This window comes from Meleagris gallopavo, chromosome 11, assembly GCF_000146605.3.
Source record: "Meleagris gallopavo isolate NT-WF06-2002-E0010 breed Aviagen turkey brand Nicholas breeding stock chromosome 11, Turkey_5.1, whole genome shotgun sequence".
Taxonomy (NCBI): domain Eukaryota; kingdom Metazoa; phylum Chordata; class Aves; order Galliformes; family Phasianidae; genus Meleagris; species Meleagris gallopavo.
The window spans coordinates 13291208-13308256 of record NC_015021.2 but is presented as its reverse complement, the minus strand read 5'-3'; the positions used below and the strand labels follow the sequence as shown (position 1 = coordinate 13308256).

Sequence of the window (17049 nt, the reverse complement as noted above, 5' to 3'; positions counted from 1 at the left end):
TTTTTCAATAATGGGAGTAACAGTTTCCACCAGCAAAGCAGAGCTACCAACAAACCCTTCAGAGCAGCCCTGGCTTTATCCACCAACTTTCCTCTGCTCCACTGTTTGTTTTGAGGAACTCAACTATGGGAACATCTGTCATGGCCATGCAGTGTGATGGGGTGGCTGTGAATGGGTATCTCCACCACAGCCATGTCACAGGGACCGGAACAAGGTGCTGGCTCACCTGTGCTCATCTTGGCGGGCGCCGTACCTCTTCCAGTAGTTCTGAGGGAAGAAAGAAGATTGATTTTAACTTGACATCCACACACAGCCTTCACTCCTGGCTGCCTCCCTTGCTTCGCCATTTTCCCAGTAACGGACATGGCAGCCCAAGACTCAGATCCTGAGTCACCCACATGGGACTCACTTTACAATTGGAAGAGGTCCAAGGCGGTCCTATGGCTGTGACCCCCTGAATGCCCCACAACAGCAGACCCAGGCCTTACCGGCTCCGTGTAGGTGAACCCCAGACCAACTGCAGCCACCCGCAGGAGGTGGGACTCCAGCTTGTGCCGACGCAGTAATGCTTTTGCTTCCTGAAAGGAACAGGAGAAGAGAGGATGTTGCACGTGGAATCTCTTCCAACTTGGGATATTCTGTGATTCTAAACTGGGGGATGCTTAGGTCATGCCTCAGAGCAACCTCAGGAAGCCTAACATCCCCAAATACATACGAATAGCACCATGGAAAACCTCTGAATAGCTGGGTAAGATGGTGACTAGGGGAACCCAGAGCAGGAGGAAGGCCCAGGCTGCTGGAGCAAGGGCATTGGCTGGGCTGTGCCTCAGTTCAGTTTTCCTGTCCTCACGGGCAGCAGCATCACAGCCTGGGATACTGGGATAAAAGTAGAAATCATCCATCCAAGGCTTTCTTTTTTAATGGAAGATATATAAACAAAATACTGGGCTTTATCCTACTTCCCAAAGTAAAAAAAAAAAAATTGTCACAGAAAACTTCAAACCAAAGGATAACATTGAAATGCTTTTCTCAGCATCTGCTTTTTTTTTTTCCCCTGGATCTGCTTCCTCAGTAGAGACTATGATTATTCTTGTTTTCTTCTTTAACCTCTCTCTTTTCAAGCACTTCACCAAATTCCCTACGGAATGGAACACCAATTCCTGCCCACTTCTCCAAGGGGAACGAGCCTCTACATGGCTGTGATGGGACAGGAGGAACTGCTCTTCTGCACCGTGAGAATGGCAGCCCTGAGCCTGAGGATGAAGATGCCCAGAAGCCCATCCCTCTGGATGACTGAAAAAACTGCCTGCTTGCCTGACCCCAGCCTCACCCTGTTCCCCACAGGACAGGCTGAGCACTCAACTCCAAGGCAGCAACTCGAGCATTAATGCTGGCATTCCAAACTTCCCTTGGGAAAATATTTCCCAGCACTCTCTTAACAGAAGTTGCCCTCTGCTCAGTGCCTCGTTGCATTCCTCCTTCACATCTCCTCCAGAACACAGAAGAAAGGGAAAGCTTCTGCTTGAGGCACAAGGACATTGCCTTCACTGCCCTTTCTGGGGCTTTGCTAAGCTGAAGGCTCCATTTACAGAAGATCCTGCTCTCCATTACTCACTTGTGCTCTGGACTTGCACCATTACAATCAGCATATCTCCACCTGGCCCAGCAGCTCCACATTTGCTTTCAAAGCGATGCCTGTGTGGGAAAGCTGCCAAGCTGCTCTAATTCCTAGCAGATGGTTTTGTTAAAACCTGCACCAAGGACTTGTACGGGATGCTTAATCTCACCTTTCTAGGCTTGATAGTGGCTGGATCCAGGATACCTTCCAAGAGGCCCTCATAATAAGCTGCGTTCTCCAAGACATCTTCATCATCTGGGTGGAAGATGAGGTAGGTCCTGGCACACTCCAGGGCTTTCACATAGTCACCAACTGGGAGATAACACAGCAGGTGTTAGGGGCACAGCCTCTCCCACGTGCAGCTGCTCTCTGAGGGGTTCTCCACCAACTCATTAAATCTCTCATTTTGGAGAATAAAGCTTTTTAAAAGGCCTGCACACTATGTGTGAAACACTGCTGACTCCTCCAGCTCTCTTCCCACTGCACTGATGAATGAAGCAACATTTGATTTGAACCTGAACGTTGACCCTCACTCATTCTGCCCTTTTCAGGAAAGCATCTACCACATGTAATAATCAGAACTCTGCCTAGACTTTCTTTTTTGGAACAGAACGTAGCAAAATACCACACAGGACCACAAAACTGATGAGAAAGCACAGCTAATCGTGGTGACTGTGTTGAATAGTGGTGTTTCACAGCTGAGAACCTGCTCTATCAAATAGCATTACTGTGCTTTTTGTTGTACTTTCCATGGAAATAAATAGATTGCTCCAAAAGTAGTGCCTCCTACGTAAATCAACTTGTAATTGCTTATGAGTTTCAGAAAGCTATGAACTTATATACCCCCAAAATTTTAATACTGAAAACCAAATGAAAGGATCCCAACCTCTTTTAGAATAATCATGTTTAAGCTTGGGCTTTTAAAACTCGGCTGGTGGTTTAAAATGCTCTTAGTATTTTAATGTAATATGTAATAGTGCATTTCAGCTGACCTGAACAGAGTTTCCCCATACCCTTTGCTTCCTAATTCTTTCAGACCATGCCACTGTATTGTGGTAACACAGACATCACGGGGAAATACCCTGATGTCCCACAAAACAAATCGTACCTGAAAAAAGCCCAGCAACACACAAGAGCTGTAAGGAGCAGGAAGATGGGCCTTACCTCTGTAATAGGCAAACTGCAGGTAATCATAGTGGAGGGGAAGGAAGTTTTCGATGGGTGAGATGCGGCCTGAGCGCGTGGCGAGTTCTCGGACACAGTCGTGTTTGCAGGCCAGGACTTGCATGTAGTGATCTGATGGGAGAAAGAGAGAAGTGATGATGCTGGCACCAGTACAGACTGGTACTAGCGGAAGGACATGCAGCTCCTGGCCCAGCAGCAACTGAGCACCTAGAGGAACAAGCTCAGCCTCCTTTCCAAAGCCAACGGAGAGCCACAGTCACATTTTGCCCATCCCTGAGAAGTGCTGTTCTCCTTCTGCCAACTGTAGAGGGAGCCTGAGCATCTCTTTTGTGCCCCAGGAGACGCCACCGCTGCCCAGGAAAGTGCAGGGTTGGTGACAGGTAGGGGCTCAACCCCAAGAGCCAACTCCAAGGACAACCACAAAGCAAGAGAGGCGTGAGGACAGCGTGGCCACTCTCACAGCTCCAATCAGCTCACGTTGGCAGCAAAATCCATGCACTCATGGCTCCTCAACGATATCTCCTGGGGTAATGAAAGCACACGGTAAACATCTGCCATCAGCACGTTTTCTGATCGGTGGGAGTACACAATTCAGGCACTGTACCAGCTGGAAGATGCCGAAGCCAAAGCTGACATCTGATTCCCGTTTGGAGCCTTTGCTGCAGTGTATGTACAAATCTACTTTGCTTGCTCTGTTTCTGTACGCTATTAAAAACTTTCAGAAACAAACACAGGCTTGAAAAAAAACATGTGCTCAGCTACCAAAGCACTTCTTGGAGCTGCCAAGAAAACAGCCAAAGGAATTTGTGCTGAAATCAATAGGAAACTCAAAACAGCCCCTATTTTCTCCAAGCAGGTAGCCTGAGCAGCTGTCCGATTTACAATATACATCCAGGGCATTGCATTAAGGAGAGCAAGAGAAGAAAGGAGATAAATAGTTTTGTTGTCATTTTAACCTCTTTAAATATCCCAGACCTGGAAAAATCTATCACTGACAAGCACTGCTTTCAGTCCATACTGTCAGGGTACCCAAGGAACAGGCTGTATATACTGGAATCAGTGCACTGAAATGCATCTATTCCTGGATGGGGAGGTGTGAATGTTTCCACCCCTTGTAGTGGCACAGCAAACTAGCTTGGGACTGAAAAAAGAACGGGGCTTTGGAGAGATGTAAATACTCATAGCAATAACAGCAATAATCCATAGGTTTAGGTTGGACTAGATGGCCTTTTAAAAGGTCCCTTCCAACTAAGTCCTTCTCCCACTACATCAGGCTGCCCAAAGCCCTGTGCAGCCTGGCCTGAACACATGGAGGGAGCACATTCATATGTCAGTGATTTTTCATCTTTGTAGGTTCCATTAGATTTCGTGTCGCTAGGCAAGCAGAACTACGAAACACCAAAAACAATCTGCATCTGAGTGAAATACTTCCCATGAAAGAAGCAAAACTCCTGTGTATGACACAACTCCAAGACCAAGAGCAGATAAGTAAGAGTTCTGCCAGCAAACAATTCTTAATTTATTGCTCTTCTACCCCTTACAACTTATTACATGTAATCTTATTCCCAGTGATAATAAACAGTTTTAATCCTCACTGGCTCAGTCACATGCAAATCCACAGATTGCATAGCCATGTTCAATTCTGTCCAGACCAGACTTCAGACCAGATCATACTTAGGTGGGCCTCTACTAATGACAAATCCATCCCTTTGGATGGGAAGGAAATCTACGTCCTGAGTCTTTTTGGCAACTTCCTTGTCCGTCTGGAGCAGGGCCAAGTCAACTCAGCTGCTCTCTTCATATGCACTGAAAATCAGAGTAAATATAACCAGTAAAGTCTGGTTATTAATTGCAGTGAGGATGTGTACAGGGGGAAATCAAGGCAGTTCATGCTAAAGCACCTTTATTTCAGCCTTAACTGAATGTTGCTGATGCCCCATGCACCTAAAAGCATTATTCTTCCAGTTCAGTTTCTTCTATTCAGGACCAGAATGAGATGCCCTGGTTCCCTATCCTCTATATTTGCACTTTCTGGTCTTAATCCTGCAGCATTACTCACTAAAAGCAGCAAAGGAAGAAAAGACATTTCAGCAAACTCAGCCAACAGCCTGTAATGTAAAAACATGATGGAAAGTATGGCAATAATAGAGAGTAGGCAAATTGCCAGACTGCATCAAACGGGGATAAGTCCAGATACAGCAGCCATGTAAGCAAAAACAAAGGAAGAAAATTTGCTTACTTTTGGAAGGCCTCAGGTAGGCAGGGATCTCCAGCAAGATACCCTCACCTCCACTGCCAACCCTTAAATGAGGTCTAGGAAGGGGTGAGTCCTGGCTCCACACACTCTGGCACTCAGGTGCATGCAATGTACCTGAGCCTTCCTGGGTTAGTCCTGCCTTCCCACCAGGTGCTCAATCACCAGTTCAAGCCGTGACTTAGTGTTTCTGCTACACAGCCCAAACTCAACAGTTAAAAACACTGACAGTCCATTGGATGAGAACCAGTAAGATGCAGAAAGATCTCACCTGCAATAGCTTCATAGAGGCCAGCCTTATATTCCAGGTATTCGTGCTCCTCAAACCTCTGTGGTCCCTCGCACATGATCTGGCAATCCTCATCCTCAGCATAGTACCCTTTCAGTGCACGCTCCAAGAAGGTGATGGCCAACCCATACTCCTCCTTGTCATAGTGCCTGACCCCAGCAGTGTAATCTTCCTGAGAAACCAGCAGGAGACAGGACAATAAGTAGGTACAGACCACAGCAACCCACCCCTGAACCATGGGTGCTTTTTGGAAGAAATACAAGTGGGCAAGGACAGAACGCTCTCCCTAGTTATCTACCAGGTGTAAGCACTTGCACCAAACCACACTTAAGCCATCGGTGGACTTCTGGTCCAGCTGTATTTTGTAGATCTGCTTAAATGCTCTTCTGAACTCCTCTGTGCTTAGAGCATCCTGAGAGCCACTGCTGGGTTATGCATTCTTTTCTCTGTTTTAACCCTTTTACTCAACAATGACAATGGAAAAAGCAGTCAAGCTGCCACTCCAGCTTCCTAGTATCTTGTGAAATCAGAAGGTGGAGATGGCTCTGGTGTTCATGTTGGCCTTTCATCTTAGAGAAGCATAAAAAGCTGTCCCTTGACTGTCACCGTACACTGTCAACAGCACAACTGTGCCCTGCCCAAGTGGGAGAATCCAGCCTGTAGGAAACATATATGAGCCAGGATCTGCCCCTTAGTGCAAAGGAGGGCACCCATCAGAGCTTCTGGTACATAATTGACACAAATTACCTAGGAGCTCCCTGAAGGGAGGGACTGAAATAGGGACAGAGTCATCACAAAAACAGTAGGCAGTGCTCTGAAAAACAGGAGCTGACTTGGCTTAAAGAAGAGCTCTGAAAGGGAAAGTTTGTTTTGCTGAATTGTAACATGGACCTTGGCAAGAATCTCTCCATTCATAGATGATGCTCTCTTGGCCTCCAAATCTCTTTAGTCCAGACTGACACTTAACCCAGGCACCTCTTCAGCTCAGACTCACCATGTGTGGCTTGGCCTCCCGGTCGATCAAGCTGACTTTCCCTGCTGTGGTTTTGTAGTTCTCAATGTCCTGCTGTATCTCCATGTGCTCAGGGTTTGCCATGAAGAAGGTGTGAGCTGCGTTTGCTGCCTCCTCCAGCTTGTTCAGCTGTGACAAGGTAAGAAAGACCATCCAAGTTGGTGATGTACAGCTGTTTATAAGAGTTAGAACTAGATGACCTCTGAAGTCCCTTCCAACCCAAGCCATTCTTTGATTCTATGATTCTATCTGCTGAGAGATGTACCTGGACACCTTTTAGACACCACTGGGCTGGGCAGTGAAGGGATAAGCAAGGTAAACTTGAATGCAGAGTCTACAGAAAATGGCCGGGGACTTGAGACCATTTATTCTGCTCAGATGTGTACAGTTGCAAAAGACTGAGCTCTGCTGATAATGACAGAGATCAGAAGGAGTTGACCTTGATGCATAGAGGTATTTTGGGTTTTTAAGTTCATGAATGAGACCAGACATTAGTATCATGTCAGAGAAAGCCTCCTACACAAATACAGACACAGTCCTCCACACATCCACAGCTGCAGGAGTGCAGGGAGCAGGCCAGATGTTTAGGTGAATATCTGCATGACCCATCAGGACAGATGCCACTCACACAGCTCCAGAAGGAAAAAAATGCCTCTGCCCAATAGCAAGGTGCAGAGACAGGAGCAAAGAACATCTGCATGCTGAGGAGGCTCCTCCAAGCCCACATGCGTCCAACTGACATACAAAATGGCAAAGCCATGGCTTCAGTTCAGCTGGGCAGGGGGAGTCCTTCTGGAAGCAGCAAGTACACGCCAAATCACTCAGCAAATCTAATAAAGTCATGGAATTGTAGAATTGTAGGATTGTTTGACTTGGAAGGCACCTTAAAGACCATCTGGTCCAACTCCCTGCACTGAACAGGGATACCCACAGCTCCATCAGGTGCATTAAAATATAAAGTAGGAAGACTTGGGATCACCAGATCCACCGGGGGTTGTGAAATTAGCACTCTGATATCGAACGAGCAATCGCTGTCACAGTCATTACTCCCTGGGGCTTGGAGATGTTGGGACAAATATTAGCAGCAACATCTGCCTTGAAGAGCAGTTTGTGTTCCTTCGTAAGCCCACAGCTGTCACAGGGGACAGCCCAGTGACCCACAGACACATGAAGACCTATGGGAGGAACAACCAGTCCACTTGCTCTGCTGTTCTGCTGTTCAAGCACAGCCCAAATTCCCAGCAAGGCCAGAGCAGGGCTGGCTGAGGATGCAATGCACGAATACCTCTGAAAAAGAGCCGAGATCCTGGCTCCCACCCACCCCTGAGAGCTGCTCTTTGAACACCGAAGCACCACTGTGCTGCACAGCCATAGAAATGCAGAAAATTTGCCTTGTACAAACTTTAGAAGATTTCCAGGATTAGCTCTGTGCTGACAGTGGGTACAGAGAAGCTTTTACTGCCAGGAGAGGATCTGTAACAGTTCATCCCTTGGCATTTCCCACTGGCAATTCTGTTTCTTCTGTCTCACAGATCCCTTAAGTGGCTTCCCCAGTGTCAAAGCAGAAACTGAAGCAAAGATGAGAACCAAATTCAGAGACTCGGCACCAGATTTCTCTCAAGCTCTTGATTCTTCCCAATGCTAAGAAACTCCTTTTAATGCAGATTCTGACTCTGGGGTTTCTTTTAATTGCAGACTGCAAAATACCTGCATTTAGTTCCAGAACTGACTCTGCTTAAGAGTGTTTCCCCAGGATCCCACTCCGCAGAATAAGCCCGTGACTTCCCAGCAGGAGAGCAAAATCACTGCAAGAATGTCTGAGCAGAGACAGCACAAAAAAAAATCCCAACCCTTTTCCATGTAGAAATAAAGAATAAATTAAAAAAGAAAGAGAGAGAGAAATTCTTATTCAGAAATGTATATCCCATCCTCTAAAAACTCATTTCAACATAATCCCATCCTGGAAAAAGCGCATCTCAGCTGGACAGTGTCTGGTACATATAAAGCACAGATCAGAGCATCTCACAGTGGGAATTTTCAGGTCACGCTGAGTGTATGCAGAAGCACCACTGCAGTCTGCAATCAGAGAGGCTGTAACAGAGCAACAGGTTTGTTGGACACAGCTTCTGACCTGATCCAGAGGTTGCTATTATTTGAGCCACTATTTGAGCTGCTCAGAGAAATTACATCCTTCCACACCACAGATGTCTCTTCTGTTCTGGCAGCATCCCGCACACGCAGACTTAAAAGAGAGCAGACACTCAGCAAGGGGGGGCTCCCATGAGAGGCAAGCTGTGTCAGCTGGTCATGGGATAGACCATCCTTTCCAGAAAGCTGCTGAAAATTGTCACAGATCCTAGGACGGGCTTAGCTTTTCCTGGATAAAACTCATCCCCATGAGATAGGCAAAGTCTGATTTCCAGACACAACAGAACTCCCTTTCTCTCAAAACAAGGCTCACACCATGCCTCGTCCCACTGACTCCTCACAGCAGAGATGACCTTTTGATTTTGCTAAGTGGACTGAAAGCGGAGCATTCCAACTCAACACTTCTCAATTTATCATGTCCCACACTTGCCTTAGAAAGACTCAAGCAACACAAAGAAGCCAACAGCTGCTAAGTTTGGGGGAGTTACTAAGTGGATGTCTGTATATAAAAGCAAATTCCTAACTAGTAAGTAAGACACATTCAGAGAGTTGCACCGACATTAATTATGAAACACTTTGGGGAAGCCTTTGCCAAATTCGCTAGGCACTGAAGGATATTTTGATATTCAAAGGCCTGGGCTGGGACTCAGGGCACCTGGACTCAGTTCCTGGCCCTGTCGCAATCTCATTGTGCAGTCACTGGAAAAATCACTTTGTTTTCCTTCGCCTGATTTTCCATTGTTTTAAATGAGTAACAATATAAAAAAAAAAAGTATTTATCCTACAGGGGAATCATATTGTTTATTTAGATGCCAAGTAACCCAGGGACTGTAAGAAAAGCACGTTACACAAGTGGATTTTGATTTTTGTAGGGCTCTCTGGACACAATGTAAACGTAAAACATAGCATAATAACCAATGCTGAAGGAAAATCAGCAAGGAAAAAATGACAACAGTGGAAGCACAACCTTGGTATGTGCTCTAAGATCTCCTTGTTCACATTATTGGGATGAGATCTCTGGAATGCTGCTGCAGCTTCGCACCAAGCCCTGGGTACGTCAGCCAAAGGAGATACACCAGGTCAAAACATCAGCTACGAGGCAGACCTGGAGCACCCTGTCCATGTTGACTTTGCCATGACAACAGACAGAGCCAAGAAGGGGAAAACATAATTTTTAAGTGTTTCTGGGTTTTGATACTGAAAAATATATTTTTTTTCCATGGAAAAATTGAAGATGATTTTAAGAAACAAAACTTAAGATCAAAGAAACTGAACAAACTGCAGATGCTTATTCCATTCCTATGAGAGACATCACTGGCGTGGACGTTCCAGGCAGCACAGTCTGTGTCTCAGGTGTACCTCAATGCCACTGCACAGTTGATTCTGCCTACTTGAGAGAAGGGTGATGGTACATGATACAACCAAGAACTCAACTTTTGACAATGAATTCCCACTCCACTGAACATACTATCAGACAACGGCAATTAGAATCACAGAATTGTTTGAGTTGGAAGGGACCATCAAAGGTCACTGGTCCAACTCCCCTGCAACAAACAAGGACATCTACAGCTACAATTACAATCACAGAATCATAGAATTGCTCAGCTTGGAGAAGACCTTCAAGAGCAAGCCCAACCTCAACCTCAACCTTAACCATACTACCCTAACTCTAACAAACCACCTCTACATCATATCCCTGAGCACCATATCCAGATGGTTTTTAAAAGACTATAGTCGTAACTCAACCTGTTCCAGGTATCTTCAGCATGCAAGACACTTGGAATTTAAACTTCTTTACTGGGATTAAAGAAGCTTTACACAGTGGGAAATGTGGCAGATCCCCCAAAACCCTGCAGTTCTGTGCATGCACCCACCTGTATAACACCTCAGGGAACAGCTCTGTGTGTGACTTTGGTACGGAACTGCAGAGAACAAATCTCAAACCACTCACCTGACCCAGAGAGGTCTCAAACCTTCCAGCCAGCCCCTGATGTTGTTTTTTAAAAAACTTTTCCATAGTTCCACTGCTGCTGTGTTTTATCAAAGGCTTAGCACACAGGGCTCTGCTTTCAGGAGCGGGTAAGCACAGATAACAAGGGGAATAAAGGGTTCGGTGTCGTGAAGGATTAATCTTGCTGTGTCTGTGCAAAGATTACTGCCTGGGCGAGTAGAAGCAAATAGCATGAGATGGCTATAAATAACGTGTGACCTCGTCTCAACTGTTTTATTACTGCAAATGGAGGAGGAGGAGCTGATCAGGAAATTTTCCGTCTGCTGATGGATGCGTATGCTGGCAGAAAGGTGCCTGAGCTGCCCGCAGACCCCGTCTGGAGAACTGGCACAAGGGGAACGTCTCACGAGAAAGGAAACCTAGGAAGTGTTTGGGTTTCTTTGTTATTCCAGCAGACAATTTTTTCAGCACACAAACATGTGGATTGGTAGTGCATGGTCAAAAGAGCTGACTGGATTAGTCTAAAGCAAGTGGCAGATACTTGGAAACTTAAAACTGAGCTGAGCAAACCAACATGCTTCATGGAACAATTTTTTCTTTCAATTAACCAAGAAAGAAAGCAGACATTCTAACAGACCTCCTACTTGAGCCACACTGGTGCTGTTTTTTGTAAGTCTTCATGTAGATGTGTAGAGTGGGCAAACTGCATCCCCCAAGTGCTGGGAGTGCACTGTGAAACACAAGTACTCTTCTCTGCCAGAGATCCTGGTTAAGATCAGCACTAGGGTGCTCTTAAGTTCTAGTGAGACAAACTCATTCTGAAACTCACAGCCAGAAAGGCACCTTGGTCCCTTCTTTCCAACACACTGCAGAATCATAGAATTAGTAAAGTTATAAAAGACCACAAAAATCACCCTGTCCAACAACCAACTCATCCCACCATGGCCACTGACCACATCCCTCAGTGCCACATCTCTACAGCTCTTGAATGCCTCCAGAGATGGTGACTCCACCATCTCCCTGAGCAGCCTGTGCCAGTGCATCACCACTCTTTGGAAGAGTGGTCATCCCTCCCTCCCTCTCCAGCACACTTTTTAAAACTCTTCCCAGACACTAAGAACAAAGATTTCAGCACATTTGTGCTGCTGCATTATATGCTTAAATGCACCCGTGGTACAACCAACACCTCATGTGCAGCAGGTCATTACTCATGGCAAGTGACTTCTTGCTAAGCCATTTCCCAGCAGGAAAGCCCCTTCCCACATAAATCCTAAACACACTGATGCACTGCAGAACTCATCCATGGAGCAAGCAGTGGGAAACGTGTATGTGTTTACTGAACTTTGGCCTGACCCACTGTGAAAAACACTCCCAGGCAAATTCTGTCCTATATAAACACTTGGCTACATTTAACACTCTCTGATGATGGCTATGCTGTGTGGGAAATGGCATTTTTAACGAGGAAAAATTCCTACTATACACAGTGTGGACTCTCCTGGCAAAAAGAAGAAAAAAATTAAAATCTCTACAACGGAGTTTTCAAAGTTGGGCACAACCTTTAAAACAATATCACATTGTTTTTCCTTTCCACAAAGTCTTCCAGTCTTAGCAACACAAAAGCATTTGATGTGGACCAGAAACAAAGCCAGCTCATCTGGGACGAGAGAACTGAACAGCTGCGATGACACAGAGATGGGACAGGAGGCACTTGGAAGAGGATCAGGATGGTGCTTTTGCAGGCAGCCTCACATTACCTAGGATCAAACACAAGTGTCATCCACAACGCATGGATCCACATCTGCATGGAAACAAACTTGCAGCATTTATAATAGTGAAGGCAAAGGCGAGAACACACTGCAGCACGTCCCATCAGGAAAGGAAGCCATTACAACATCAGCAGTATGCAACCTCCTCCCAACAAGAGGATGGGGGTTACGCTCCTGGGACTGAAGTGATGAATAAGTGCTACGCAGGTGGTGGTTGTGCCTGACAGGCTGATGCCATCCATGTGCTAAGAAGAAAGCACAACAGCAGCTACTTCTGCCTGTGTAGCACCAAGAGCACTTCCCTGCTATGTATGCAAGCATGCAGCAATGCAACTGAGAGATCAGATCCAAAATGAGCAGAATGCCCAGGGGCTCTCTGTCTCCAGATTCTGTTTTTTTCCTGCTTTTCTCTATCTTCCTTCTTTGAGGCCCACAGAGCAGCAGCCTTCCAGTTCAGATGTGGATTTCCTCTTGCACCCTGCTGCCCTGACAGCACCCTGGGACACTGCAACTGCTTGATAACATCAAGCACTGCAGAAGACTCCTGACAAAGCTGCTTCCCCACTGATATCTCCATGGAAATAAAAACTAAAGCACTTCAGAAAAACACAACAGGAAAATCTGAGACAAAAAGAAGAATTCTTAAAGCAAAAATTTCCTCCCTTTTCAGGCTTTAGCAATGGCTCAGCACCTTCTAAAAGCCTTGGATATGATGAGCTGCTGAATGTCCATCAGAGGCCAAATCTTTCTGAGATAATGCATCTGCTTGTCTGCTGTTACAGAAGATCCTCCAAGCAGCCCTGTTTGCCCCTAGAAAATGAATTACTCATGACCATCCCAGAGTCAGAAAGCCAGGCTGATATAGTGGACAAAATGATGCCCATTCTTGCAGCCCAGGAGTTTTGTCAAACAGCTTATTGAAACCCTGTGCTGAGCCTGAAGTCTGCCTCTCCCTGTTTTTCCCTTTTGCAAATGGAAAGGCTATTTCCTACAGAAGGTACCAACCACTCCCAACAGTGACTGAGGTCAGATTATTCCATTAAACAAACAAGTACCAGAGTATTCAGTTAAAAAGCAGGATGCGTAACCCTGGGGGTGGGCTGCAAACAGCACTGGGCTATCTCAGAAAGACCTTCTTATCTCCCTCTGCACCAAGCAACTGCAAGACAGCACAGGAAAAAGGAAACAAACTAAATCCCAAAGAGAAAGCAGACTCATAGCATACATACATATCTCTACCACATCCCAAAGCCTAGTAAGTCTTTAAGGAAATGTTTTTGATGACCATCTTTTCCCCTGACACATTTCTGGAATATTTTCTCCAGGATTGGATTATTAACCAATGGATTATGAATCCCAATTGTTGAATGCTTGGAAACCATCATGATGGTGCTGGGCAATACAGCACTGCAGGCCTGATTAAGCAAAACATCACATCATCACTCCAATTAAATGAACATCTTGTAAAGACTTAAAAAAAACTGTCATTTTTTGCAAAGAAACTTCTATGCTGATCTGACATACTCAGCAGTCACTGGGCCAGCATTCCACTGCATTTAGCAGGAAGCAAAGCTTGCTGAGAAAGGGAAAAGGTACGAGGAGGGAAATGAAAATATATCCACAGTTTTGCAGTATAACCTCGGTTGTTTTGGAAAAGACAAGAAAGGTCTTGCAAAGTGCACTGCCTGTATGGGCTGCCAAGCTGGATCAGTCTAAAAGAGACCAGAGCACCAGGATGGAGCAAGTACATGGGGACCTTCACACAGAGCATCATCACTGCAAACAGCAGCTCATAGGTTTCCTGAAGTGGGAGTTGCCTCTATACCACTGTGCTTAAAGCCACCCTTGGACCTGTCCTCCACTGAGCTGCATAATCCTTTCTGGAAGACATTTACATAAACTGCAATAAAAAGGGGATTTGGGAGATTTTAAGACATCAGTGTATTATTTCCAGCAGAGCAGATGTACGGCTTAGCAAGACCTGCTGCTAGGCTACATTAGAGTTCTCAGAAGATGTGGGGTTGTTGCAGCTGAGGTTGACTTAGGAACAAAACCATACTGATAAAGCCGTATTTGTGTGCTTTCACTATCAACTTACCCAACATTGCTGAAGAAGCAGGTATTTCACTTGGAGATGACCTAATCCCACTCTTCCAAACGTTGCTCTTACCCTATTCCAGCTCCACAAGCTCTGATGAGCACTAATACTAATTTGAGAGAGAAATTCCTGGCTTTGAGGAGAACAACACCAGCCTCCAGAATGACATCCCCATCCTCACCCAGGGCCACAGACAGCTCAGCCTCATGGTGCAACCCTGCTGTCATCTCTTGTGGAGCTGCTCCAGGGTAAATCTGGCTCATGCTGCAGCCAGCAGGGCCACATAGCACTTGGACAACTGCCTCCATACACGACACACACCACAAGTCTCAGCTGGATTTGCTGTTTCTGAAATGAAAACACTTTGCTCGCTTTCCCCAGCCATAGCTCAGTAATCATTGCTAAACACTTATCAACTAGACGGGCTTCATTTCCTGAGAGCCTGGACCTAATTACTCCAGGAAATGCTCAGGTTTTTGTTCAGACACTGAGAAACGGTGCTTTCTGAGCCCTCCTCTGCAAAATCAAACTTCGCTCTGATTAGCAGAGGGTAGAGGATGGGAAAAATGCAGCCAAATCCATAGGCAAATCAGAGTGATAATTCACAGAGATGCCCTGGCTTTGCTCTACATCATTAATAATAAAACAAAATGTCACAGCTACTTCACCTCCCTCCCTCCCTTATTAATCCTAGCTGAACCTGGAGGGCCCCTGAAGGGGTATCACTTTCCCCAGCTTGTAGGTAAGGAGTCCAATGTCTCCCTCAAATCACAACCAGATCACAGGGTCGCAGCTCTAATCTCCAGATCCAGATTCATTCCAGGAAGGAATGAAACCAGCCCTCTCGGCTCCATCTCTCCATCATGACATTTAATCCAAGAGGGGGATGAGAGAGCCTTTGCCAAGTGACCTGCACACAGAGCAGCACTTTCATGCCTCTCGTTGTGCCACAGGGCCAGGATGTTGAGTTACAATTGCCTGTTTGTAATGGAACACGGCATATCGCCTTCAAATCAAACTGCTGGTTAATTAGTGTACAAAAAGCCCTACAATTGCACAGTAATGGAGTTAGAAGATCTGCTGCTGCATAGTTTTCACTGTGTGAGCTGCTGCCTGCCCTGCTAAGAGCAGCCCTCAGCCGACCTGCCCAGGGGAGCAGGGCTGTGGCCCTCCCAAGTGCCTCTACTTGAGCCCAGTTTTTCAGGCAAATCTGTAGTCCAGCAGCAGGAAAGCTCTTCCTGAAGCTGCACATAGAGCAGGGCCCCTGGCACCACCAACGGCCCCTGCAGTGCCATGCAGCATGGGCCTGCCCACCTCAGCCCATCAGACAGCATCTGCAGGTCTCTGTGGTGGGCTTGGAGCCCAGAGAGGCTGCCGAGCCCCATCAAAGCCCACACTGCACTGATGGAACAAACAACACATAGAATGCCCTGATACCTGCTGCTGAGCAGATAAACACTTTGCACTGATTCTTCCATCAGGGGCAGATGTAGATGGAGCCAGGTTGGATACCAGCCACAATCCAGACAACCATGGTGTCACCAAGTCATGATTTCACAAGGAAAAAAGTCCTGCTTGACCAACTCTATTCTACAGAGGTTTAACTGCATCAATGGACAAGGGAAGAGACACTGATGTCATCTGTATGGTCATCATTAAGGCCTTTGACACAGATTATTATCCCCACTGGCTTCCCAACCAGTGCTGGCCTCTTCATTTCCCAGCTCCCGTTGCCACAACATCCTGAAGGATGTGTGTATGCCCTGCAGGAATGAAGCAGGTATTTATTCCATCACTCCATTCCGTCTGCCTCACACAGGAGAAAGAGGCTGTGGGACAGCTCTCTGCCTGACCAGCTGAGGACACAGTTGCAGTCAGCATCCTGTAAGAAGTCAGTGTTTGAGTGCAGCACCGGGGCCGGGCAGTCTGGGTTTCTGCTTTAATTCCTGGCTCGGTTTCTGACTCGCTGGGAATCCTTCAAGAAGCCTCTAAGCTTCTCTATGGTTCAGTTTCACCGTCCAACAGCAGTGCAAACCTCCTGACCGTGGTAGCTGGGAGGCTGAATGACAGCATTTAAATACCTCAGATGACATTTCAGGGCTTAAGACATTGCAAGATTTTTCTGTTGATCTTAAAATTACACACTGGTCTCCTGCAAGAGCTCCCTCAATCCTTATAAGTGGCTCTTTGTCACTGTTCCCATCCCCACCCAGGTTTCTCTTTGAAAGGCAAACACCATAAAAGGCTGTTTATAGAGACACAGATCTACACAGAAGTCAAATAGGGTCAGGTTCACTACTGTTCTGCTGCCCAGAGCTGTGGCCAGGAAGGGGTGGCTGCCTGCTCCCCCCTAGTCTGTCTGTCCATCCATCCAACATGGGTGGGGGACTCCTGCCCTTAGCAGAGAACTGCTCCATCTCCAGTGGAAATAACCAGGATTGAAGAGGCAGATGGTGCCAGGATTAAGTAAGAGAATTAGGAAAAGTGCGAGCACCCCTAATCAATCATGCCCAGACAGTGAGGGTTCTATCTGCACCAGATACTTTGCTTAATTTTTTTTGCAATTATCCACAAAGAAAAAAGAAAAAAATCTGGTGGCTGAGGGAATTGCCAGATGTTGATTCACCCCTGCTTTCTGCAAATGTTTCCGTTTGTTGAAAACCAATTTTGCAAAACCAGAAACCCTCAAAAAATTATTTCTTTTAGTAATGAAAACACTGCAAACAGC

At 46.2% G+C, this 17049-nt stretch overlaps 1 protein-coding gene across 4 annotated transcripts in view; it reads right to left on the bottom strand.

Annotated features, from left to right (window-relative positions):
• P3H2 (prolyl 3-hydroxylase 2) overlaps positions 1 to 17049 on the bottom strand; it is a 52483-nt gene that overhangs the window by 5835 nt on the left and 29599 nt on the right. For 2 of the 4 annotated variants that reach the window (XM_019619043.2, XM_010716743.3), the window contains exons 2-7: positions 6341 to 6487; positions 5329 to 5518; positions 2783 to 2914; positions 1788 to 1930; positions 489 to 578; positions 227 to 267 (exon numbers count right to left, since the gene is read on the bottom strand). In XM_019619043.2, the coding sequence (XP_019474588.1) occupies positions 227 to 267; positions 489 to 578; positions 1788 to 1930; positions 2783 to 2914; positions 5329 to 5518; positions 6341 to 6442 (698 nt within the window). In that variant the 5' untranslated portion in view covers positions 6443 to 6487. Of the gene's footprint in view, positions 1 to 226; positions 268 to 488; positions 579 to 1787; positions 1931 to 2782; positions 2915 to 3280; positions 3305 to 5328; positions 5519 to 6340; positions 6488 to 10457; positions 10480 to 17049 lie in introns of those variants that run through there. The other 2 variants (XM_019619041.2, XM_019619042.2) reach the window with 2 other exon arrangements.